General features: G+C 48.8%; 1 protein-coding gene across 1 annotated transcript; it reads left to right on the top strand.

The window, feature by feature from the left end:
* Position 1: 1 nt before the first annotated feature.
* Positions 2-11,521, top strand: UTP11 (UTP11 small subunit processome component). Its single transcript, XM_024125494.3, has 8 exons — positions 2-118; positions 4,595-4,656; positions 5,880-5,982; positions 6,484-6,597; positions 7,080-7,173; positions 7,270-7,400; positions 9,365-9,475; positions 10,206-11,521. Exons 1-8 carry the CDS (start codon positions 56-58, stop codon positions 10,287-10,289), a joined length of 762 nt encoding a protein of 253 aa, XP_023981262.1. The 5' UTR covers positions 2-55; the 3' UTR covers positions 10,290-11,521.
* The last annotated feature ends 12,789 nt before the right edge of the window (positions 11,522-24,310 follow it).

Genomic DNA, 24,310 nt, shown 5'->3' with positions numbered 1-24,310 from the left:
ACGAGGCGGTGCGGAACCGGCGTTGTCTACTGAGCTTTTCCAGGACTGAGCAGACATGGCGGCGGCTTTTCGGAAAGCGGCTAAGTCGCGGCAGCGGGAACACCGAGAGCGAAGCCAGGTAGGACCGCACAGGCCCCACGAACGCTGGCCGGTGGCCCCATGTGCTATTTTCGCCCCGGCCCTACCCCCCACCCACCCAGCTGCGGCTTCTGGCCTTTTCTGTGCGGAGATGTTGCTTGTAAATACATGCAAATATATGCTGACGACGCAGGCGTGGCTGGGGCGGACCCTCGCGGTCCGGGGAGGAGGGGGTGGTCGTTTTAGCTAGGAGAGCACAACTGTCCCTGTTCCTGGGAGATAATGAAAGCTATCTTGCAAGGTTTCATTGAAGTAGTTAAATGAGATACTGTGTGTAAAGTGCTTGATCTTCTCTGGGGAAGTTGAGGTCAAAGTTCACACAGCCAATACGTGTCCCCGCTGGAACTGGAATCCACATCTAAAGATGCTCAGCTCTGTCCGCTGTGTATGCGGGCTGATCCTGAAGAGATTGGTGTTAATTAATGTGCTATCATCATCATGCCTGGGCTTTGAGGTCCATGAAGATATGCCACGTATGCTTTTTGTTTATGTCTCACCATATAATATTGGTGTTTTCCAACCCCATTATACAGATGAGGAAACTGAGGTCCAAAGCACAGAATTGACTTGCCCAGTCACAAACACCAAATTCAGACCGAATAAACAATTGCAGGACTTCTGTGGAGGGTGTGTCTGTGTGGAGAGGTTGAGTGGAAATTCATTTAATATATGCAGAATCAATTTATTCTTCTGTTCTCAGGAGTCACACAATATCTGATCCAGAAAGGCCCTTAGGGATGTCTGGTGCAATTTCATTTTACAGATGGGGAAGAGAAAGAGAAGGATGTGTCTAAAGCTGTGTCACTGATGGATGGGATGGAACTAAGGCCTCCCAACCACAGTTCAGTCTTCCTGCTTAATAGCATTTATCAGACATTTATTGTGCACTTGCTGTATGCTCAGTGGTGTGCTGGGAGTAGTGTATCGATAATTTGCCACCTTGTTTGGACCCCTGTGTGGATCTATCTAAAAATAATAACAGCTAGAAGTGCCTGCTGTGTGCCAGAGCCAGACAAAGTGCAAAATGCTTTACCCTTATTATCTCATTTATCTCTCAAGAGTGTGTGGAAGTAGGTACTATTATTTTCTTACATTTGCAGATGGGGAAGCTGAGGCTCAGATAGGTTAAGTAATTTGCCCAAAGACATACAACTATAGGTGGCAATCAGCAAAGCCAGGGATCAGACCAAGTGTTTTGAATCCAGAGGCTACTAAAAGTTGAATAAAGAAGCAACTTTATAAGAGATGCATAAAAAAATGCCCAATGAGGGGGAAAAAAAAAACCCCAAATTAAAAAACAAACAAAAATGCTCAATAAGGAACATGAGTGGGAAGAGGAGAGATGATGAGAGAAAGTATCACAGTGAAACTTGTTGGACTTGGAAGGCAATGATAATAACTGTCACTTAAAAAAAAATTTTATTTTATTTTATTTATTTTTGGCTGTGTTGGGTCTTCGTTGCTGAGCGCGGGCTTTCTCTAGTTGCGGCGAGCAGGGGCTACTCTTCATTGCGTTGCGCGGGCTTCTCTTTATGGCGGCATCTCTTGTTTCGGAGCACGGGCTCTAGGCGCACGGGCTTCAGTAGTTGTGGCTCGTGGGCTCTAGAGCGCAGGCTCAGTAGTTGTGGCGCACGGGCTTAGTTGCTCCGCGGCACGTGGGATCTTCCTGGACCAAGGCTTGAACCCATGTCCCTTGCATTGGCAGGCGGATTCTTAACCACTGTGCCACGAGGGAAGTCCCATAACTGTCACTTTTTGAGAACTGACTGTATGCTAGCTACAGCCCAACATGCTGTACGAGGATTATCTTGTATAATCCTGCAGCATTCCTGTGAGGCGGATGTTATCCTCATTTGTATCAATACAAATGAGGAATCTGATGCTTAAAGAGGTTGAATAGTGTGTCCAAAGGCACAGTTGTGGGTAGTTGATTTGGATTCGTAGAGAAGACAGAGGCAAAGAGCATGACATGGCCATGTCTGAGTGGGAATAGAGGGTCTTTGTGGGAGAGGTGAGGAGGAGGCCATGCTGGAAAGGTTGGTAACCACATTGACGAGAGCACTCCCTATTTGGGTAAAGTTTGGACTTTATCTTATAGGTCCTTACTGAGGCATTGGGGGAGCTCTGGAAGATACTTGGTATGGAGGGGGTAATTATGTGAACTATTTCAGATTCAATGCCAGGCTTCCTCCTGGCAGGTGTACATTCAAGTGGACATGACAGATTTCAAGATTTCTGCCTCACTTTGTTGCTCTTTTGACCCTTGAGTTTTCTTTCTCTATTCTCTGTCAACTTCTCTTTGTCTGCTATAATTAAAATAATAATGATCAAGAGAGGGCTTGGGTATTATTTTAAATATTGAGTTATTTCTTGCATCACTTCAAGGATAGAGGATGAGAGAGGAGACTGTTAAAAATCCCACCCAAGGACTTCCCTGGTGGTGCAGTGGTTAAGAATCCGCCTGCCAAGGCAGGGGACATGGGTTCGAGCCCTGGTCCAGGAAGATCCCACATGCCATGGAGCAACTAAGCCCGTGTGCCACAACTACTGAGCCTGCACTCTAGAGCCCACGAGCCACAACTACTGAGCCTGCGTGATACAACTACTGAAGCCCGCGCACCTAGAGCCCGTGCGTCACAATAAGAGAAGCCATTGCAATGAGAAGCCCACGTGCCACAACGAAGAGTAGCCCCCGCTCGCCGCAACTAGAGAAAGCCCGCGTGCAGCGACGAAGACCCAATGCATCCAACAAGTAAATAAAGAAATAAATAAAAAAAAATTCCACTCAAGTTATTATACAAGTTTAAACAGTAGAGAAGTTTATGTACTGCCTCAAACATCGAGAATATTCAAAGTGGAAGAGGATGCAGTGTAGGAGGGTGGGGAAGAGCAGACTGTGGCCCCAGATAGAATAGGTCTAGTTCTAGCTTTGCCACTTACTAGTTCTGTCTGTGTTCTTGGGCAAGTTGTTCTCTAAACCTCATTCCCTTTTTGGAAAATTGGGATAACAGTAGTGCCTGCTTTATCCACTTTCCATGATTGTTTGGGGATAAATGACGTGTGTAATGCGCATAGAAGATTGCTTTGTAACAGTATTTCTTTTTTTTTTCACCTTGATAAAAATTTTATTTACTCATGTTACATACTCATCCTAACAAGAGAACAGGAATTTTTTTTTACCTTCTGGGAATGTCAAAACTCCTAGATTTTACAAAGCAAAGTAAAAGTACATACAGATTCTTTTATTTTAATTTAAAAAAATTTTTGGAAGTGTACTTCATTGCTGCACGTAGGCTTTCTCTAGTTGCAGTGAGTGAGGGCTACTCTTTGTTGCAATGCGGGGGCTTCTCATTGTGGTGGATTCTCTTGTTGTGGAGCACGGGCTCTAGGCCCGTGGGCTCAGTAGTTGTGGCTCGCGGGCTCTAGTGCGCAGGCTTAGTAGTTGTGGCGCATGGGCTTAGTTGCCCTGAGGCATGTGGGATCTTCCCGGACCAGGGATCGAACGCATGTCCCCTGCATTGGCAGGTGGATTCTTAACCACTGCGCCACCAGGAAGTCCCCATACAAATTCTTTATAGTGATTTTCTTTTCTTTCTTAATTTTATATTTTCAAATTTGCCCAAAATGTAACGGTAATTCTTAATAAATGTGGCCTATTATGATGATGTAGGCAAAAGCATCTAGCACTGACCTTGCCGTAGGTTAAGTACTCAAGTAGTGATAGCTTGTAGAAAGATAATACCAAGATTTAATCCTTGTACCTTCATGCTATCCAAGTTCTGTATCAGAGGAAGTATTTTCTGTCATACTTGGTTTTCTCTCATGCTTAGTACCGAAATTAGAATAATAACAGTACACATATGCTGGGCACCTGCTATGTGCCAGGCTGTGTGCGGGCAGATACCACTTACAGAGGCTCATTAAGTCCTCAGGATAGTTGTGAGAAGTAGGTCTTATTGTTCTTATTTCATAGCTAGGAAACAGGAGCTCAGAGATGTCAAGTGAAGTGCCCAGAGTCACAGATTGTTAAGAGGTAAAGCTTGGACTTGAACCCAGTTCTTCAGACTCTAAATTTAGCTCTCTTAACCACAGTTGCTTCCCTGTTACTATGTTTTCCCTTCATAGTATTTTATAAACCCTTGGATTAAGTCTGTAGTAATTTTAGTACAACTGGCAACTGCTTTCTTAGTGCCGAGTCATTGTTGCCTTTCTCTGTCCTTAATAGGCCAAGAAGCCTACTATGGCAGTACTTGTGACCTCTCTGGCACCTGCATGGCCTCTCGTCCTTGGGCAGTGCCCAGTTGGGGGAGGGGAGGGAACAGGATAGCACATTGGCTGCCAGGACTCGGATTTACTGAACGCTCCAGAGATTCTTGTTCCTGTCAGGTGTCCTGTTGATTCGGGTATGTGTTTGCTGAGGAAACTAAGCACTTTTTTTTTTCCTTTTGTCTTCTAGCCCAGCTTTCGAAAACATCTGGGCCTGCTGGAGAAAAAGAAAGATTACAAACTTCGTGCAGAGTGAGTACATTCTTTCTGGGAGCGGTGCTGCCAGAAAAGCTTACAGCCTCCCTGTACTACAGCTGAATTGCCTGAGTGTCCAGCAGGGGATGATTTCCTGCCATTGATAAAATGGCCAAAGCTCTGGCAGCCTGTCAGATACTTTTCTGCGACCCAAAACTTCTCTCTTTGTTTAGGCAGAGCGTTATTTATTTAACTGTAGTTGCATTGAGAATTTTTTTTATTATGTTGTTCCAGATTGTTTTCTCAGAGTGGCTTTGGTTTGCTTCTGCCTTGGTGTTTGAGCTAAAAGCTGAATCTTTTTTCTCTCCCTTTTCTTGAAGTTCAAGATAGAATCTAACATTCCAGTTGTCGAGTCTCTTACATCACCATGTGTGGTGTGGAATGAAGACATGTGAAAGATGGATTCATGGGACTGAGTGTGGGTGATAATGAACTTGGAAAACATTTTATAAAACAATTATCCCTATTCTTCTTCTTCTTTAGCACTTTATTTACAAAACACTTTATAATTATTTGTTAGCCATGCATGTCAGCTGAGGTCCTTTTTATGCCCCCGGAGCAGCTGGTGATGGATTAAGTGGATTGCTCTGGGTCCCAGAGTTTTTCAGGCAAATAATAATAACTGAGTGCTGTTATTAGGCCAGGCAGTGTTCTAAGAGAGTTACCATTTTTACATGCATTTATTCCAGCAATCTTTGGGGATACTATTATTATCACACCCATTTCACAGATTAAATTGGGATGCAGAGTGGTTAACTAACTTATCCAAGATTACTCAGCCAGAAATGGTGGAGCCAAGATTTGAACCCAGACAGTCTGGCTCCAGAGTCCACGATTCTAGTCACTATGCTATATTACAACGTGTAGTTTCTGAATCTTATTTGGTCACTTGGTGCCCAAGCTTGCATCAGAGCCCCATCTGAGGAGTTGTAATCTGTGCTGTGTTGGGTCTCTCCCTGTAATGATGTAGATGGCAGTAAAACTTATGTGAAATGGGGACTGTTAATTTCAGGTAGAACAGGGACAGGAGAGGACCCACAAAGAGATGAGCTCAACATCTGACATTGGAGTGTGACATTGGAGTGTGGGTCGAATGTAGTCACTCCTTTGGCTTTTTTGAGTTTCATTTTGTATGTATCATTAGATGCTTGTAAAGTTTGCTTGTTGTGGGTTTTTTTTTTTTCTTTTTTACCATGAACCTTGTTTAACCTGCTTTTCAGTGACTACCGGAAAAAGCAAAAATACCTTAGAGCTCTCCGGAAGAAGGCTCTTGAAAAAAATCCAGATGAATTCTACTATAAAATGACTCGGGTTAAACTCCAGGTGGGTGCCTAATGGATCAGTTGGTTTTTTTTTTTTCCCCTGCAATGCTGTATGGCATGTGGGATCTTAGTACCCTAACCAGGGATTGAACCCATGCCCCCTGCAGTGGAAGCACAGAGTCTTAACCACTGGACTGCCCGGGCAGTCCCTCAGTTGGTGTTTTGAGCTCCAACTCAACAAGGAAAATAAGGATGAGGGAGGAGATGGCTAGCTAGGATCCTGGGCTTTTATTTAGCTCTTCTCCAGTTGGTCAGGTGCTCCTGGTCATTATGCAAGGCAAAGCTGCCCCTTCATGAGCAGCATGCGTTTGGAGTTGTCTGATGCCTGGAGCTGTTCTGAGAGGGTGATTGGAGGTGCTGAATTGAATGTGTGTCTTGGGGGCCTGGTGCATTGTGTTGCTGTTGTATGTAGCCTTTGGTTTTCTTTGTTCCAGTCAGGAACTATGCCAACAACTTATTAATGATTTTAATAGGAAACGTATCTTTTACTTTTGGATTTTAGGATGGAGTTCATGTTATTAAGGAGACTAAGGAAGAAGTAACTCCAGAACAGCTGAAACTGATGAGAACTCAGGATGTCAAATATATAGAAATGAAAAGGGTTGCAGAAGCTAAGGTAACAACTAAAACTCTTTATTCTGATATGTTTTTGTTGGTTAAGAAGAGAAAGAGAAATCCATTGATCTCGAGTTGTAAGTTGATTTCTTCTGGCATTTCCAATCTTAAAGTACACTTAATTATGATAATGGCTTAAAAGTAGTCAGCATGGTGGAATGGAAAGAGGTCAAGTTTGAGACAGACTTAGGTTTAAACTCTGGCTCTGCCATTCATTAGCCCCACTTCCCTGGGGCTGTTTCCACATTTCTATCTCATAGGATTGTTGTAAGGATTAAATGAGTTTTGTGTAGTGCCTAGCTAGCCCTCTACCTGACATGTGGTTGGTGCTTGATAAATGTTAGTGGTCCTTTCTTTTAAAAGAATGAAGCAAATTCTTTGCTGGCTGGTGATAATGATGTGGGATGGTCTAAACTTGTGCAAATTCATTTCTGATACCCTAGAAGAACCCAATATAAAATGAGACCATATTCTGTATCCTAGAAAATTGAAAGACTGAAATCAGAGCTCCATCTGCTGGATTTCCAGGGGAAGCAACAGAAGAAGCATGTGTTTTTTTTTGACACCAAAAAGGAAGGTATGAAATGTTTGAAGGTTTCTGGGACAGTCTAGCATATTGGTCTGTGTTGTTTGGTGTTAGAGACAGCGCCTTAAGGATTGTCTTGACTTTTAGTCGAACAGTTTGATATTGCAACTCACCTGCGAACAGCCCCAGAACTAGTCGACAGAGTCTTTAACAGACCTACGATAGAGACCTTGCAGAAGGAGAAAGTGAAAGGAGTTAACAATCAGACTCGACTTAAGGTAATTTTCTCCATTTTTCTTCAGGTCTGAGTTTGTGGAAATCTAGGTTCTTTTTTTTCTTTTCCCTACTGCATTTAAGATGATTATTTTTGGAAAACTTACTAAGTTCTCTTAGAGAAGTGGAAGGAGGATTTAGTGATGGGAATGGAGGTGGAGGAGGGTTCCTTAGTTTCTAAGATTAGAGGACGTGTAGTATAGTGGTCAGGAGCTTACATTCTGGCCTTTAGGTCTGCATTTGTTTTGTTTTTTTTTTTTGCGGGGGTGGGGCGGGCATGCTGCGAGGCTTGCGGGATCTTAGTTTCCTGACCACGGATTGAACCCGGGCCCCGGCAAAGCACGGAGTCCTAACCACTGGACCGCCAGGGAATTGCCTAGGTCTGCATTTGAATCCTACCTCTGACCCTGGGCCTTGTGCTTTCAATGCTTGTAACAGGTGCCAATAGTTTTAAAAGGCAGAGAAAGGAGGGGACACTGAAGATGAAGGGATTTGGTATACTTGATATTAAACCTTTAACAGTGAATATGTATATCAAAAGGTCTTTCATGTTTTGCATTTGTACCCCCAATTTTGTATTGACTTGTCCTTATGGTGCTTTCTGTCACTGTAACTGGGTTTGTGCAGAAGACATGCTTTTTCTCCAAGTCTTCTGGAGTTGAACTCTCACTTCTGACTGATTCATTTAAAAAAATGCTGTCAGTGTGTTTCAAGCAGACAGCTGTTTTGTTTTGATTTGAATCATTTACATCGCATCAGCTTTGTTTAATTTCACAGCAGCTTCTCTAGCTCAGAGGCAGCTAAACTTGCTTTAGTAATATAAATACCCCTAATTAGTTTGATTATATTGGGTAATCCCATAAATCAACAGTGTGTGCAATAAAGTGAAAACAAAAGCTGTCTGAAACCACTGCTGTGAGACTATGCTAGAATTGGTGAATTGTTTAAATCTGAGGCCCAGTAATATTCCCCTCTGTGTAGATAACACTTCCAGCCGAGGAGCCGGCTGACTGGTGTTCTAGTGATAATCCTCTTTGCCATGTAGTTGTATTTTCAGTTAGCTGTGTCGCTGACACTTCTCAAGTATTGCAGTAGTCCCTAAGGAGATTGGTGTTCCAAAGTCCTGTGTAGAATAGTTCACCATCTTACCTTTTGAAAAGTTGGGAAGGTTGGGATTGCCCTTTTTGTCTAGTGGTGTTGTTTCTTTTGACTGTCTTGTTTAAAGCAAAATTATTTTTATTAAGAGACTCCTGGTGGGTGGCTTGCAAGGGAATTTTTAGTCCGTAACTTGGAGGGGGTGGGCAATCCACGAATGGGCTTTAGGAAGTCTATGAACACCTTCTTCCCACCTTGAAATTTTGTGTGACTGGGTATATACGTTTGTATGAATTTGTACAAATACATGTATACATTTATGTCAAGAAAGAATCCAAAGCTTTCATCAGTTTCTCAGAGGTCTGTGATCCCCCCACATTGAAGGACCATTGGTCTTTGAGGGGTCATCAGCAGTGAGAATTTTCAGGTCAGCTTCCACTGACAGAGTCCTTTGCTCTCTGAGTTCCGCGGTTCTGACACCAGCACACTGCCCGGTGGCCCTTCTCTGCTTCTCTACTCATTGTGTAGGGTTTTACAGCACTGGTTCATTCCTGCACGTTAGGTAACCGGGACGCTCAGACAGCTCAGTGTAGTAGTGGAAAGATTCCTGGGATCTGTGAGACTCGAGGCGCAGTCCTGATTCTGCTCCAGGTGAACCTTGTGTCCATGGGCAGGTCTCCAAGGTTCCATGGAGCTCTGGAATGTGGTGTTCCTAAAATGGCCAACTTCAGAGTCTCTTGTTAGGTTGATTCTGGGGTCAGGAGGGAACTGATGAAACCATTTATGCGTTTGGGCCCAAGTGGATTAAGAAACAGTTTCTTACTCATTTTTATCCTGTTAATTGTTTTACTGAAAATGTGTGTTTCTTCTGCAGCAAATAGCGAAAGAGAGGCAAAAGCAGTATAACTGCCTGACGCAGCGGATTGAGCGCGAGAAGAAATTGTTTGTTATTGCACAGAAAATTCAAACTCGCAAAGATCTTCTGGTGAGGAGAGAGAGCCTTAGGCCTTCGTTTTATTTTATTTTATTTTTTCCCTTGTAAAGTTCTAAACTGAGACTGGATTTCAGCTGTGTGTAAACCAACCCCAGTGAAAATGTCTGCTCCTCAGGGGCAGTGGTTTGAGCCAGTGTCTGTTACTCTGACAGTGTTGAAATATTCCTTGATTAAGAAGGTAATAAGGGGCTTGCTTATTAGTCAGTGCTTTGGAACAGCAAAGGGTAGGATCGGGTGGCATATGAACTTTATAGCTTATGAGCAGCTATCTGTAACATTTAAACAGGTTAATAAAACAGTGCGTGTCACTCACTGGTGTTTAAAAATAGACAACATTGTGTAGTTAAATAGCAGAGCTAAGGAATATAAGATGCCCCTTTCATATTATCATTCCTCTAAATGTCAAATTTTTCAGCTTTGCAGATCATTTTGGTCTGCCTTTCTCAACTGGGGTTCCGTAAGAGAAGAAGCCCTACAAAATAATAATTTGAGTACCTTTCTTCTCAATTTTCACAAGAACTTCTGCACAACCAGCCTCATTATAGATGCCCAGGGGAGAACTTGACTCATCGCGTCGGGGATGCCTTAGGACAAAGGGCTTTGTCTCTCTTGAACATTGAGACGGGCTGAATTAGGGGCTTTCTAATAGGTAGTTTATTAAACTTTCTGTTTGACACAGACCTCTCCTACTATTTACTGGTAAATTTTTACTCTTTTGTAGGATAAAACTCGGAAGGTGAAGGTGAAGAAAGAAACAGTCAATTCCCCAGCTATTTACAAATTTGAGAGTCGTCGAAAACGTTGAAGTGTTATAGATAAGCCTGTCATTCCACGTGGACGAGTTTATGTTTTTTTTTCCAGTAACTTCAGATTCCAGTGGTCTAAGTGACTTGGTTTTCCTGTTTATAACCGTAATTTATTATAGATCTGACATTTGATGTGAACAGTGTTAAAGCCCCTTCCCCCGTCTAAATTGTTTGTGGGTTGTTGAATTGTTGAAATCAGTCTTTTTTTTGGCCGCTGCACGGAGCCTGCAGGATCTCAGGTCCCCAACCAGGGATCAAACCCAGGCCCAAGGCGGTGAAAGCGCCAAGTCCCAGTCACTGGGCCACCAAGGAATTCCCTGAAATCAGTCTTATTTTTATATACTTTCACTTTTTTTCATGATAAAAGTTACATAATCTTTTTTATAGCAAATTTGGAAAACAAGTGAGTTCATCTCTAATCCCAGTACTTATTCGAGAACGACAGATAACTGTTGCATACTTAACTATGCTAGGAGGTTAGGGAAATGGAGGTGAACGACTATCAAGAGCATTCTGGTTGATTTCCTCCATTTTGTAGAGGTTGGCACTGGTTTTTGTGTTTTGTAGTTGTAATTAAACACCTTTATGGCCTACTTTTTTCACTTACTATTAAATCATTAGCTCTTTTCCATTTTGTTACATCATTAAATTTTTAAAAGTAATACATGCTCATAGTAAAAATTAAAGTAAGTATTTCTAATGTTTGCATAATGTTTTAACCAGTGGATAGACTGATTTTACCCTCATTCATTCTTAATTTATTGGATATTCACGTGGCTGCATAAGTTAGCCAGGAAGGACTTTTTTTCTTTTACACTTTACAGCTGCAGATAGAAACCCTTGGAATTAGGAACTCACAGGGGCACCTCTTCGTTATTGATGAAGCTCAGATCAGGACAGACCTGGCTCTCTGTTCCTTCCCTCCTGGCCAGCTCTTGATTCCAAGGCTATAAATGGCTTGGTACAGGCCTTCACCCTGGAAATAGATACCCCAGCGTGTGTGCGGCAGACACATAGACCTCCCAGGGTCTCACCCTTCCCTTCCCTGCCCACATAGGGATGGTAGGCCGAGGCCAGTCAGGACAGGGCTGAGCGTGCTTAGAGCAGATGTGGGAGGAGCAGGATTCTGGGAGGCTTGCTTACACCTCACCCCCTGGAGGGGGAAGAGCAACACCCTTCTGCGGGTATTTAAAAAGAAAAATTATTAAAACTTAATAAATTCCTATGACTATTATGTTCTTATACAAAGCCTGAAATGAAAGTCTGTTTCCTAAGGGTGTACTCAGTGGGATTCAGATCTGGGAGCCCTGGAAAGCAGGAAGAAGGGCCAGGGGACTAGAAGCTAGCAGCTTTTGCCTTCAGGAAGGAAGTGCTTCCCAGTCTGGGAAGGTGCTGAGCTAAGTAAATGTTGATAGTCTTACGACAGAGGCGTCTGGAGACTTGAGACCTGAGTCAGGAAAGGGACTCATCACATGGGTGTTGGACAGAGGAGCAAACAGATCGAGCAGCAGTCTGTTCCTGGGACAGAACAGCTTGCTTGATACTGCTGCTGTGGCTCCCTTGCCCCCGCTGGGGAGGAAGGTGGGAGGAGGGTGGAGGTATACCTAAATGCCTTCTGGTGAAGCACACTCCCACACAAAGGTGCACACACTTTATAGGCTGTCACGGTAGTAGATGCACAAGGCTTCATAAACACAGGTGTGTGCACGAACACACCACTAGGGTTTCATGTACGCAGATTACACACCCACAAGTCCCCAGATGCTGTGTAGGTGCACAGGCCGAATGGAGCGGGAAGGTCCATCTTCTCTGAGGATGAAGTTCCAGGGTAGAAGTGATCAGAGCACTCACTGTAAGGGAATAAAGCTAGGGGTCCTGAGCTGCTCTTAAACTGAAGGCTGTCTCCGAGGCCCAAGGATTCCAAGGGAAGAGATTGGTTGCCCCTGTGTTTAACCTAAGAGGCTCCAGCCTCATGGGTCCTGAAAATAAAAGCCAAGGGCTTTGACGTTTTAGTGCCCATTGGAACCTCAGACTTCTGGCTCGTTGCTTGGGAAAGAGACTGTTGTTTCTTCTGGATCCACCCCTCCAGGTCCAGGGGTGCTTTGGGCTCTTGGTGGCACCCTGCTGTGGCTGTGCCAGGGGGAATGTGGCAGCTTGCAGAGGGGGAGAACATTTTTCTTGGCAGAACACGTGTCATTCAGGTTTGTACAATCCAAGTCTCCAAAGCAGCAGCTACACAGTTGACATGGAAGCCCCAGGTCTCTCCAGCAGAGAACCAACCAGTCTGGCTTAGTCATAGTCCACTGCCATCTCTTAGGGCCCTTCTGATTGAAGCAGGAGAGTGTTAGGCCTTCCTGTATTTTTTTTAAAAATTAATTTATTTTATCTATTTATTTTTGGCTGCGTTGGGTCTTTGTTGCCGAGCATGGGCTTTCTCTAGTTGCGGCGCGCGGGCTTCTCATTGCGGTGGCTTCTCTTGTTGTGGAGCACGGGCTCTAGGCGTGGGGGCTCAGTAGTTGTGGCTTGCTGGCTCTAGAACGCAGGCTCAGTAGTTGGCGGCGTGTGGGCTTAACTGCTCCGCGGCATGTGGGATCTTCCCGGACCATGGCTTGAACCTGTGTCCCCTGCATTGGCAGGCGGATTCTTAGCCACTGTGCCACCAGGGAAGCCCTGTATTTTTGAATAAAATCTTCTACTGAACTGATTCCTGGCAACAGGGTGGGAAAGGGCCCAGTAGGTGGAGCTGCTGCCCCTTTGCTGGGGTTAGCTCTCAGGGTGCTGCTGTCGAAAGTGCCCAGTACTCCATAGGTGCTTAGTATGCATTTGTTTATTGGATTTAATGCCACATGGTAGAGCTCTTGTGAAAAAAGGTTTTCTCCATCCCTGCTCCCCTAGCATGAGATAAGTGTGGCCCCCAAAGGACTGGGCAGGAAAGGGCTTTCCCTTCACGTTTCTAGTGAGGACCATGGAGGAAGCCTGTGTTGGAGTCCCAGGTTGTCCAGAGGGTGGTTCCACTGAGACATGGTGGGGTCTCCCCACGTGCAGTTCTGAGTGTCTGTTTACGGCTTGCTGTCTCCCCATGCTGCTGTCTGTGGGGCAGCGAACAATTAAGAGCTGCACGGCCTCCAGCAGGGGAGGCAGCCAGCAGATGCAGACTCGCCCTGCCTACCTGTGGAGGGCCGGTGAGGCTGGGGCCTGTTGGGACTTGAGACAGAGAGGCGAGTGGGTGAATGGTGCCGGCCTCCCTTCCTCCTCAAGCTCTCCCAGCGTCGGTTCACAGAGCCGCCTCATGCACGGGTTGTTGGGGAAGGGTGGGCCGAGGCCCCAGGTGAGGAGAGGAGATGGGGCACCTGAGATACCGTCCTGGGGCTGTGGCAGCAGGTTTCTTGTGCAGCTGCTTCCTGGAGTCAGAGGGTGTGCTCTCTTTTGCCAGCCAGGTCATGGGGCCTCCCTGCTGGCAGGGCTCCCGCCTAGCTCCCTTGGGTCTGTCTCAGCAGAAAGTGTAGGGAAGGAGCCCAGAGCAGCTACGCAACGCCGAGAGGCAGAGCCTCCTTTCCCAAGTCCAGCGAGTGGAGTTAGGAGGTTCAGGAGGCTGCCCAGTTCATGCTTCTGCTTGCCCTCCTTTCCTAACTTCTCCAGTCGGGGAAAAAAATCTCTCCTGCTTCTTCAGACTCCCTATAAGGAATCTCCATGTTCCTTATTCCTGAATCCATCATTACTTTGGGGAAGTGCTGTCTAATCTGTATCTCTCCTAAGTGGAGTTGGTATCTAGTTCTCCCTACCCAGTCTTGGCTGCATCCCTCGATGGCCCTGGTAATGGCCATGGCCATTTCCTTTCTTGTGTGAGGGGAGCAGACTGGCTGGTGTCTGGGCAGTGGTGCTGCAAGGGTGGTAGTAGAGGCTGGTGCAAGACAGAGCCAAGGACCTAGCTGTTTCTCGGCAAGAAGAGTTTATCTGGGGACTGCTGTGTTTGGGGTTGAGGGTGGGAAGGAAGTCCTTTCCTCTCCTCCTGTCGTCTGTCACCTGACGGTCAAGCCCAGACCATAAGTGTTAATGAAACTCTGGTGCCCCGGAGGCAGCTGGGCAGCCCCCCCCTGTCCTGAATCAGCCTGACTCATTTACAGCTCTCTCCTAGTTCCCCCAAAGTCTTCTCTCTGCGGTGGCAAATGTCGGGGGGGTTGGTTTCAGGTTTCATGTTTTCACATTACTGGGTGGAAAAAAAAAACCTTTCCAAGCCAAAAACCAGCTTCTACAGCAGAAACAACATGTCCCGAGAGCACTGAAAATTTCCCCATCTTCTCTCCTCAGCTGCTCAGTGACACTGAGGCCAGTGACAGAGGGGTTAAGAGGAGGGGGTTGGAGCCAGGCTGAGCAGAGCGTTGGGGACAGTCCCTTTGGAGGTGGCAGCACTTGCCTTCCTGCGTAAAGACGGGAGGACCTTTGCAGGGCCCTCTCTAGCTCTGGAGCCTGTGGCCCCCCGTGGCCAGCCGTGGATTGCCAGGGGACTGGGACAGCCGTCTCAGGATGGGCAAGGGCTAGGGAATGAGGAATCCTCTCGCATCTCTAGCTAATTTGATCCCAGGGGGTCGGGGGGCAAGTGTCCCTCCCTCAGAGAGGGCTCTTGAGGTGCAGTGGTAGGTGGGGAGATGCAGGGTCCATCTGGCACGTGGAGACTAAGGGGTGCCACCACCTCCTGCTACTGCCTGGTAGCATTATAGACCACGCCCACCCCGACAGAGGCAGATGGCCTCCATGGCAGATGGAGACTAGGCCAGCAGTGGCTGGATGAGCCTTGTAGTCTCAGTTTGGCCTCTCTGGCTAATAAGACAATCCAGAGAGGCAGTGGTGTGTGTGTGTGTGTGTGTGTAGGGGATGAGGGTGTGTGTGTGTGTGTGTGTAGGGGATGAGGGTGTGTGTGTGTGTGTGTGTGTGTGTGTGTGTGTGTAGGGGATGAGGTTCTGGCCCGGTCAGGGGTGTGTGTGTGTGGGGGGTGGGATGGGGTCCTGGCCTGGCCGGGCCATGCTGGGGGAGAGGGAAAGTGGAAACCCCAGATGGAGCCAGTGAAGCTTGGGGGCACACCTAAGTTTGCCGTGTAAGGGTGTCAGGTGCTCAGAGCCCCGACCCTGCCCACCTGCCTGGGCTCCAGAAGCTGCCCCTGTTAGCTCTATAGTGAAGGCGAAGGTCTCCCGGGGGCGGGAGTCTCTGCTGCAGCTGGAGCCTGGTGGGCTGGAGGCAGACCCCCTCCCTGCCAGGTCCCCAGAGCTCAGGGCCTGGGCAGCAGCTCCTCCCACAGGGTGCGCCTGTTTATTATGCGCTCGGGCTCCCTCGCCACACAGGCAGGCAGCGGCCTTCATTAGCAGAGGAGCTGGGGTCTGTTTTGGCTGCCTCATCAGCATCAGTGAACTGCGTCCCTGCGAGATTTGATACAATTTAATTAACCTAATTAAAAGCTCTGATTGCAGAGATGATTGGGGTAGCGCCAGCAGCGACTGCATATTTATAATGAGCTGCAAGGTGTGGGACCGCAGCCAAACGCCACGCATCCTAATGAGCGGGAGCCGGGAGCCAGGGAGCGGGAGAGTGAACGTTTATTTTTGGCAACAATGCCCAGTTCCTCCCTGCCAGGGAGTCAGAGACCTAGGGAGCAGAGACGGACCTGCCCGCCAGAGCTCTTCGGCACAAGGTGGGAGCAGGAACTGTGCCCCACGTGTCCTGGTGCCTTCGGACGCCCACACGAGCGCACAGTGACTGTGTTTTCTGCTGCAGAGTGGGGGGATGGGACCCCAGCAATGCACTTTTGCTGCCTCTCTCCATATTTGGACCATGAGCCCTGGTATGAGGAAACGGCCCAGCAGAACCACCTTGATGTCAAGACTTCTGGATCCCTGGGTTATTCTCTTCCAACTTGTTGAGGAAGATCAGAGGCTGAAATCCTGGGTGGGGATCAGAAAAGGGGCCTGAACGTCCAAGAGACCCAGGTGAGGATCCTCAGCCTGGAACAAACAGGAGAAACAGGAGAGATGACCCTCCAGCTCGTCCTGGACCCCTCACATCTCCTCACGTTCTTCTGAGAACACTGCCTCAAGAGGGCCACCTCCCCTGGACTCTCCTCTCCCACTGCCTCTGCCTGGGGAGTCTTGGTTTGTCTGACTCAGCGTTTCCGCTGTAAATCACATCTAATAATAACGAGAGTGAGAGCTGTGGCAGAGATGCCGTGGGTGAAGGGGGCACCTGTGAGAAGGGACTCGCTGCCTGAGTACAGGGGGGTGTGGAGTGGGGGCTGAGCTCCGGGCCGGCAGGAGTGAGGGCTGGGCTCTGGAAGTCACCATCAGAGGCCTGGGGATGGGGGAAGAAGGTGGGAGCAGCCCTCCCCCGCCCCAACCTCTGCCGGGTGAGCATGTGTAGGTCATGAGCTCAGCCAGGCTGGGCCAGCCCCCCTAGAGTGCCGCCAGGACAAGATGAGATTTGTCCCCAGCCCACCTTGCAGAGCTGCAGCTGTTTAGCTCTCTTATCAATCTTCTCTGTGGGTTTAATCATCTCTCTGTCATCCTGCTGGGGCAGCCCTCCCCTTACAGGAGCCCAGCTTTCCTCTGATCCCCCTCCCACAGACACGACCATCCTCCACCTGACTTCCCTTGTAGGAGACAGAGGGTGGGCCAGGGTGGATTTGCCCTAGGTTTAGTCTCAGTGTTGGAGCAGAGGTCCCTGTTTTTCGCAAGGAGTCAGCAGGGATTAGGGGTGGGTAGAGGAGGCGCTGGGGATCTTTGACTCCACGCGGGGCTGGGTAGGGCAGGGCCTAGGGCTTGGCCATGAGGGCCATTAGCCTGGATTGAGGAGATTCTGGGTAGGTGCAGTGTCCATCCCTTCCATCTCCCTCTCTCCTGCCAGCCCCTTGGCAGCTGCCTCCACCCACACCATCCAGCCAGCCAGCTCTGGCCTCTTTTCCTGGGTGAGTCCTGTGGGGCTAGGCCCCATGGAGCCTTGTGGGACTCAGGGGCCCGTGGGCCGGAACCACGAGCCCACAGCTTTGCGTGCATCTTGGGAAAGAGGGTGCCCAGGAGTCAATGGAGCCTGTGTTGTGGTCCAGGCTAGGAGCCAGGGCGCAGGGGGCTCTGGGACCCATCCCTGTGCTGACGTGCAAAATGACCTTCAGGGCAACTCTTGGGCCTTCTCTGCTTTACTCTCTCTCCCCTCCACAGTATGTGGGGAATGGGCGGGGAGGGGGGTGGCATGGGGTGGTATATGCACCCCTCGGAGGGCACATGAGAAAGAGGGCCTTTCCTCCCCCTGCTCACTCACTACTCCCACCCCAGGCACTCTCAGTGCAAGTGGAAAGCTGATTCCTTCCCATTTCTCAGAAGGGGACAGAAGGCCCCAAAGAGGATAGCATTAGCCTGAGCATCAGGCAGCTGTCCTTAAGGTGGGGGCTGAGAGGGTCCCCTCAGGAGGGGACCACAGGTTCTGGAGGGGCACTGACTGCTCTTGGGCTGGAGGGGGCTTGCTCCCTCCAGCACAAGGCTGGGCTCTGGAGGACAATGGCGTGTTGATGAGGCTTTGGTCCTGGTCTCACATGACCAGATGGGGGTGGGTGGACCGCACGTGGCTGAGCCGCCTGGGCTGACCTTTGGTCGCTGGCTGGGGAAGAGAGGAAGCCACGAAGCTTCCCTCCCACTCAGCGCACCCCGGGCACCCTGCTGCCCCCATCCCAGGAGCTGCCCTCTGGGCACATGCACTGTCTTCACCTACCTCCTTCTTTTGGCCTTTCTCTTCCCTTTCTCTTCGCACTGCTCTGTGTGTGCGTATATGGCGTGTGAGCTTGTATGTCTACGTGAGTGTGAGCAAGGAGGTTCCCAGAGGACGAAGGACAGTGAGACAAGAAACCCCCTTCATGGCTTCTTTCTAATAATGGATGAAGTTTCTTCCATTGCGGGGATAACACCAGGGTAGGGCCAAAGTGTATGCGTGTGTCTGTGTGTGTGTGTGTGTGTGTGTGTATTTACCCACATGTGTTCATGGGCACAGATGGCGCATGAGTGTGCACACAGAAGGCAACGCCTCCTACCCTGCCTCGTCTTATGACATATGCCCTCCTCTGGTGGGAGCTGGGGATGTCGAGGTCAGCATCTTCCAGTGGGGGCTGGAACCCCCCCACACCCGACTCCCCGGCACAGGGCCAGAGCGTTACTTTCAAAAGGAAAAAGGAAGAATTTGCGGGGCGTTGTGTAATTATTGTAATCGATTGAATTAACTAAAATATACCATTCAGTGAGGAGGCACACACAAAATGAGAGTTATACGCAGTCATGTGAACACAGATGGAAAGTCAAGATACAGAGAGATGGGGGATAGGGTTATACTTGCACTTATGACTGTTTCTTTTGTTTTTGTTTTTTCTGAGGAGCTAGGAAAGGTCCTAAAGCATTTTCTTTTCTAAAAAAATTTTAAATTTTATTTTGGAGTATTGTTGATTTACATTGTTGTGTTAGTTTCAGGTGTACAACAGTGATTCAGTTATACATATACATACATTCATTCTTTTTCAGATTCTTTTCCCATATAGGTTATTACAGCTTATTGAGTATAGTTCCCTGTGCTATACAGTAGGTGCTTGTTGAGTATCTATTTTATGTACAGTAGTGTGTATATGTTAATTCCAACCTCCTAATTTATCCCTCCCTCGCTCCTGTGATTCTTGGAGGGGGTTATCTCTCCTGCCTCTTCTCATCAAGGTGGATATAGCCAAGCAGGTTATCTCAAGAGAATCTTTTCCCGAAGTCCCCAGAGGGTTGAGCATGGAGGGGGGGGCCTCTGAGATGGGGCAAGCAGTACAAATAACTTGATATAGCACTTTGAAAGGGATCTCATGATCTGACTTTGTCACACAATATTACAAATACCACATGAAAATATTTTAGCATGGTTTCCTTTGTTGGGAGCCTCATCCAAGTTTCACTCTAGGGCTAGTCCACCCTAAGACCCCAGCGGTGGCCCTGGGAGTATATAGAAGGAAGTTAAATTCCCAGATCTGGGATAAGGTGGGGGTGGGGTGCCCCGATGCTGGCTTGGGGAGGCCTGTGGGTGAGAAGGGGACAGCATGGGTGCCCTCAGCCTTTTTCTCCAGGCTTCTCTCAAATTAACACTTTTGATGGTTTGGTTAATGGGTATTTCTGGGTGCTCCTCCCTCCCTCCCTCCTTCTTTGCCCCTCCTCCACCCTCATATAGTCCTACTGACCCCACTGGATGCAGGGGAGCTAGTATGGGAATGGTCCTTAGCACTGAAGCAGAAAGGAGAGAGCCTGGAGGGGCTGGGATGGAGGCTGGGGCTGAGGTTGGCGTGGGGCGCAGAGGCTGAGACAGAGGCTGAGGCAGAGGCTGGAGTTGGGATTTGAAGTTGAAGCTGAGTTGAGCGTGGACCCCAGTGGGGTTGTTGGAGATTTGGATTGGCAGGGCATCTCTCTCAGTCTTGACAGGATTCCGAGAAGCCTATTTTTGGAGTCCAAGGCAGATGTTCTCCCCCAATGAAGAGCATGTTTGGTATCTGCTTTCCCCTCGGAGGGGCGGGAATGTCCCCTCCCCCTGCTCCCCTCAGCTGAGCAGAGTCATACATCACCAAGGGGCCAGGCTCCCTAGATGTATTGCCCTAATACGTCGCTATAGCAACCCCACTCTAATCCTGCATTATTCTAATGTGGTCCCCCTCCCCACTGTGATGTATAGCTTGGGTCTTGGAGCTGCGAGGCCCCTTCTCTGAGTCTGCTCCAAGTACCCTAGGGATGGGTGGGTCCGAGGACGGCTTGGCTTCCTTGGGTCCTGTCTCGCTTCTCCTCACCCTGTGCATGGGATCCTTTGTGAGCTGGGGTGTGGAGGTGGGCTCTGGCCCGGCGGCCCACCAGCTCGCCTGCCCAAAGAGGGGAAGCAGCACACGAGTGCCTGATGCACCGACCCACGCCAGCCTGCCCGGCCTGGGGACCTGAGGCCTTGGGGTTGGGGGCCAGGGCAGGACAATGGCTGCATTCCGGCTGCCAGCCACAGGCCTCCATTGTTCCTGTGGACACTGCCTGCTTGAGGGCCGCAATTCTGGCCCTCACCCCGCATGGGGCGTAGGATGCTCCCTGGACCACTCCCCCGGGGACCATAGAGGGGTGATTCATGGGGTGACCAGGGCATAGCAAGCCCCAGCTATGCCCAGATTCTGGGGGGTGGGAGGGGGAGGTGACTGAGGGTTGTTTGTGTCAGGAGAGGGCGGGGTTGAATAGCCAGAGGACTCAGGGCTGTGGACACCAGCCACGTCATCTTGTACTCCTCCTCATGTGTGGGCTGGTCAGAGAGGCCCCATTGTCAGAGGGGCAGGCCCATCCAGGCTGGAAGGGAAGTGAGGATGGAGAGGGACCACCTCAGAGCTGGGAGGACCCGTAGACCACCCCCCATACCCCACTGGTGAGGAAATTGAGGTCCAGAGAATAGCAGGGACTTACTCAATGTCACACAGCTAGGTGGGGACAGGCCTGGGTCCAGAACATTTCCCCATATCTCTCTGGTGCTGAGATACTGCTGCCATTTCTGGTAGAAAAACTGAGCTCCAGTGGTGATCTTCAGCCTTGGCAAAAGTTATATCCACAAGCTCCTTTCTCTCCCTCGCTTGCTTTGAAATTTCTCTAGTTTAGGTCAATACCTGGCAACCCTGGAATGAGAATTTAGAGCTAAGGGGAGTCCTTGGGCCATGCAAAGGCTATACTGACTACATCTTCTGTAGGGCCCTGAAGAAATGAGTGGGGCATGGAGGTTCCTAGTGCTCTGACACAAAAGATTCATAGATGTAACAGTAGATTTCATTGTTTCCTCCCAAACAATGATCTCCCTTGGGCTCTCACATGCCTACTCTATATGACTGAGAGGTAGGAAAGGGAAGAGGCTAACCCAGGAGTGTTTTAAAGACAGGGGGACTGGTCTGTTCCTGCTTCTCAACATAGGGCCTGTTAAATTATATGATTGGATGAGTGGATGGATTGTGAGTGGTTGGGTAAATGGATGGGTGGGTGGTTGAAGAGGTACATGGATGAATGGATGAGAGGATGGGTGGGTAGATGGGTGAATGGATGGTTGCATGGGTGCGTGGGTGGTTGGTGAATGGACGAATGGATGGACGTAGGATGGATGTAGGTAAACGAGGGAATGCCCATTTCATATATTGAGGTCCAGAGATGACAAATGACCCACCTTGGGTCATACTAAAGATAAACAGTAGAGTGAGGCCTGGAGCCAGGTACCTGGCCCCTGCCTTTTAAGCTGGGATGCCCTGTGGCATGGTTTGGTGGTCAACCTCTGGGCAGGGTTGCAGTAGAAGCAGGAGTTGGGACGTGAAGGAATCTATCGTTAGATTAGTGTCATGGTGGGTGGCTGTGCGGGGTCGAGGGGCCTTGACCCTGAGTTGAATCTTCTGTGTTGGGATCAAAGCGGGTGTGTGGAAGGGTCCTGAGCAGGGCAGGAAGAGGCATGAAGGCTCAGGAAGGGGGAACTAGTGGGGTCTGAGGGCATTGGGGCTGAGTGGTTTTATCTCCTTGGGCTCAGGCCCTGAGCTAGGAGGCCCAGAGGCAACCCCTCACGCATTCTTCATGACCTAGCTTAATGGTACCATTGTCTGTGGGGACTTCCCTGACCCTCTGGGTGCTATCTCCCCAGAACCCAGCACAGAGCCTTAGTACTTAGAAGAGGCTCAGAGCACATTACTGGGGGCATGGTGTTGCCACAAAGAGTCAGATGTGGGGAACAGGCTAGGAGATTGCACCTGCCTAATTTTCTGGGTCATTTTGGGCAAGTCCCTCAAAATCCTTGGGCCTCCGTTTCCTCATCTGTGACCTGGGAATGGAGAGCTTGAACTTTTCTTCCCAGAATGGTTTTGAGAATGAAGAAAAATAATTCTGGGGGTAGAAAAAGCACTAGGCATTATTTTTCTGCACTGCTTCAGCCCCAGCAATTATACAATAATATATATTGTACATATAAAGTTGATTTTATAGCTAATATTTAATGTGCACTTACACTATGCCAGGCTCTCTTCTAAGTGTTTATGTATATCATCTCTCATCTAATCCTCACAGCAATCCTACCAGGCAGGTACTGTTACTGTCTTCTTTTGACAGATGAGGAAAGAAGCTTGCCCAAGGTCCCATGGGTAGGAGGTGGTGAGGCCAGGATGGAAGCCTGGTCAGATGCCAGGGTCCGCATTCTTAGCCACTATATGTAGCTTCTCAGTGCACAGTGCTCTGAATCGACACATCAGGAAGGCTTCCTGACCTTGGTGATTCATCCAACTTCCCTGAGCCTCATGGGATTAACCTGATTGCACGGTGGTGGAGAAGGGGGCAGATCTAATTAGCTCTAATACCCTTGGTCCCTACTTCTCTCCCTGGCCCAGTCCTGAGTTCTAGAACCTCCTCCGCTTTGGGCACATGCCCCAAGCACTGGACACTGCTGTTCACCCCAGCAGGGAGTATAAAAATAACATGGACCTGTGTGTCAGATAAAATGGGTTTTATTCCAGGCTTTATAATTAACTAGTCTTGCTGCCTTGGATAGGTCACTCAAACTCTCTGTGCAGCAGTTTCCTCAACTGCAAAATAGGAATAGTTAATGTGAGATAAAGAAAATAAAGTACAAAGTCAGTGCACGGATAAGTATTATGTCAGAGTGCCTTGGGCGGAGTGGGATCTGTGTAAAAGTTCATTACATTTTGGTTTTCTTCCCTGTTCCCTTGCTTTTGCACAATGCCCTACCCAGGCCCCAGAGTAAAACAGTTTTCATTCATCCATCACCTGCTTATACTGAGCACTCTGTGTACCTCATGTGTCTTAATCCTCAAAATAGCTCTATGATGTAGGGACTGCCGTTGTCACCGTATCAGAAAACTGAGACACAGAAAGGGTAAGGAGCTGGCTAAAGACACACAGCTGATAAGAGGTGGAGCCAGGATTTGTACCCAGATCTTTCTGGTCCCACAGCCTCTGTGCTTCACTATTCTGCTCTCTGCCTCTCCTGAGACATGGAGAGCATCCCCAGGGATTTTGATGACAATGGGAAAAGGCAGGTAACCCACAGTGGCAGGAAGGAGCTTTGCCAGAGGGCCAGGTCTGTCCATGAGCTGCTGAGGTCAATTCTAGCAGCTTCTGCATGGAGGGAGTACTTCCTCCTCTCCAGGCTGGCCAGCCCTGGGGAAAGGCAAGGATGGTGTCAATTTCCAACCGTAAGCAGGGAGGGCAGTAGCAGTGCAGGGTCACAGTCTGCTCCTGCTAAGAGCTGAATAATCTGGAGCCTTTGAAGAAGGATTTCTGAAAAGCCATCAGGAGTGAATCATTGACTTAGGGAGGCAATGAATCAAAGGGGAGTTCATAAAACGGCAAATGAATCGGGTGTGCGGACGACAAGCCACTGCTATTCCCCAGAACCCTCCGGGGACAAGAGAGCCGAGAGAAAAGAAATAAAAATAACACGGGGCCTCACGCCTGCTCCAAACCCGAGTCAGCCTCTCCTTCCATGTGGACAGACAGAGGGACAGAGGGATGAGACCCACTCGTGGGGCCAGAGTGAGGCTCCCAGGGCACGTTCGGCTCCCTGGTCCAGGCTGCGGGTGCAATTAGCAAACGCCCTTTCCCCTTCCTTTCAGGAGCCCTCACAAGAAAGAACACTGATTTTGACGAACACCCAAAATAATGTGAGATCAGGCACCATGCATTATGCATGAGGTCTGATTTAACATGAACATTATTTCTTGTGTACGAGACCATATGCCTCCGTGCTGTCTCTGCAGCCTAATAATACCCAGACCCACCCTGGTCAGGCTCAGCCAGAGACATGTCCACTGGGGGTGTGTGCGTGGGGGGCCGTTGAGGCAGAGCCCTCCTGGTACTTGGCTCTTCTGAGGGCCCATTCAGATGCCCTGGAGGTGGGTGGGAGGTCATGCCCCTGGAGAAACACCAGGGAGGGAGCTGGGGGTGGGTGTGTGAAAGTGTCAGTGTGTGTGTGT

The sequence above is a fragment of the Physeter macrocephalus genome, unplaced genomic scaffold (assembly GCF_002837175.3).
Source record: "Physeter macrocephalus isolate SW-GA unplaced genomic scaffold, ASM283717v5 random_223, whole genome shotgun sequence".
Lineage (NCBI taxonomy): Eukaryota > Metazoa > Chordata > Mammalia > Artiodactyla > Physeteridae > Physeter > Physeter macrocephalus.
This window is presented reverse-complemented; position numbering and strand designations above follow the sequence as displayed.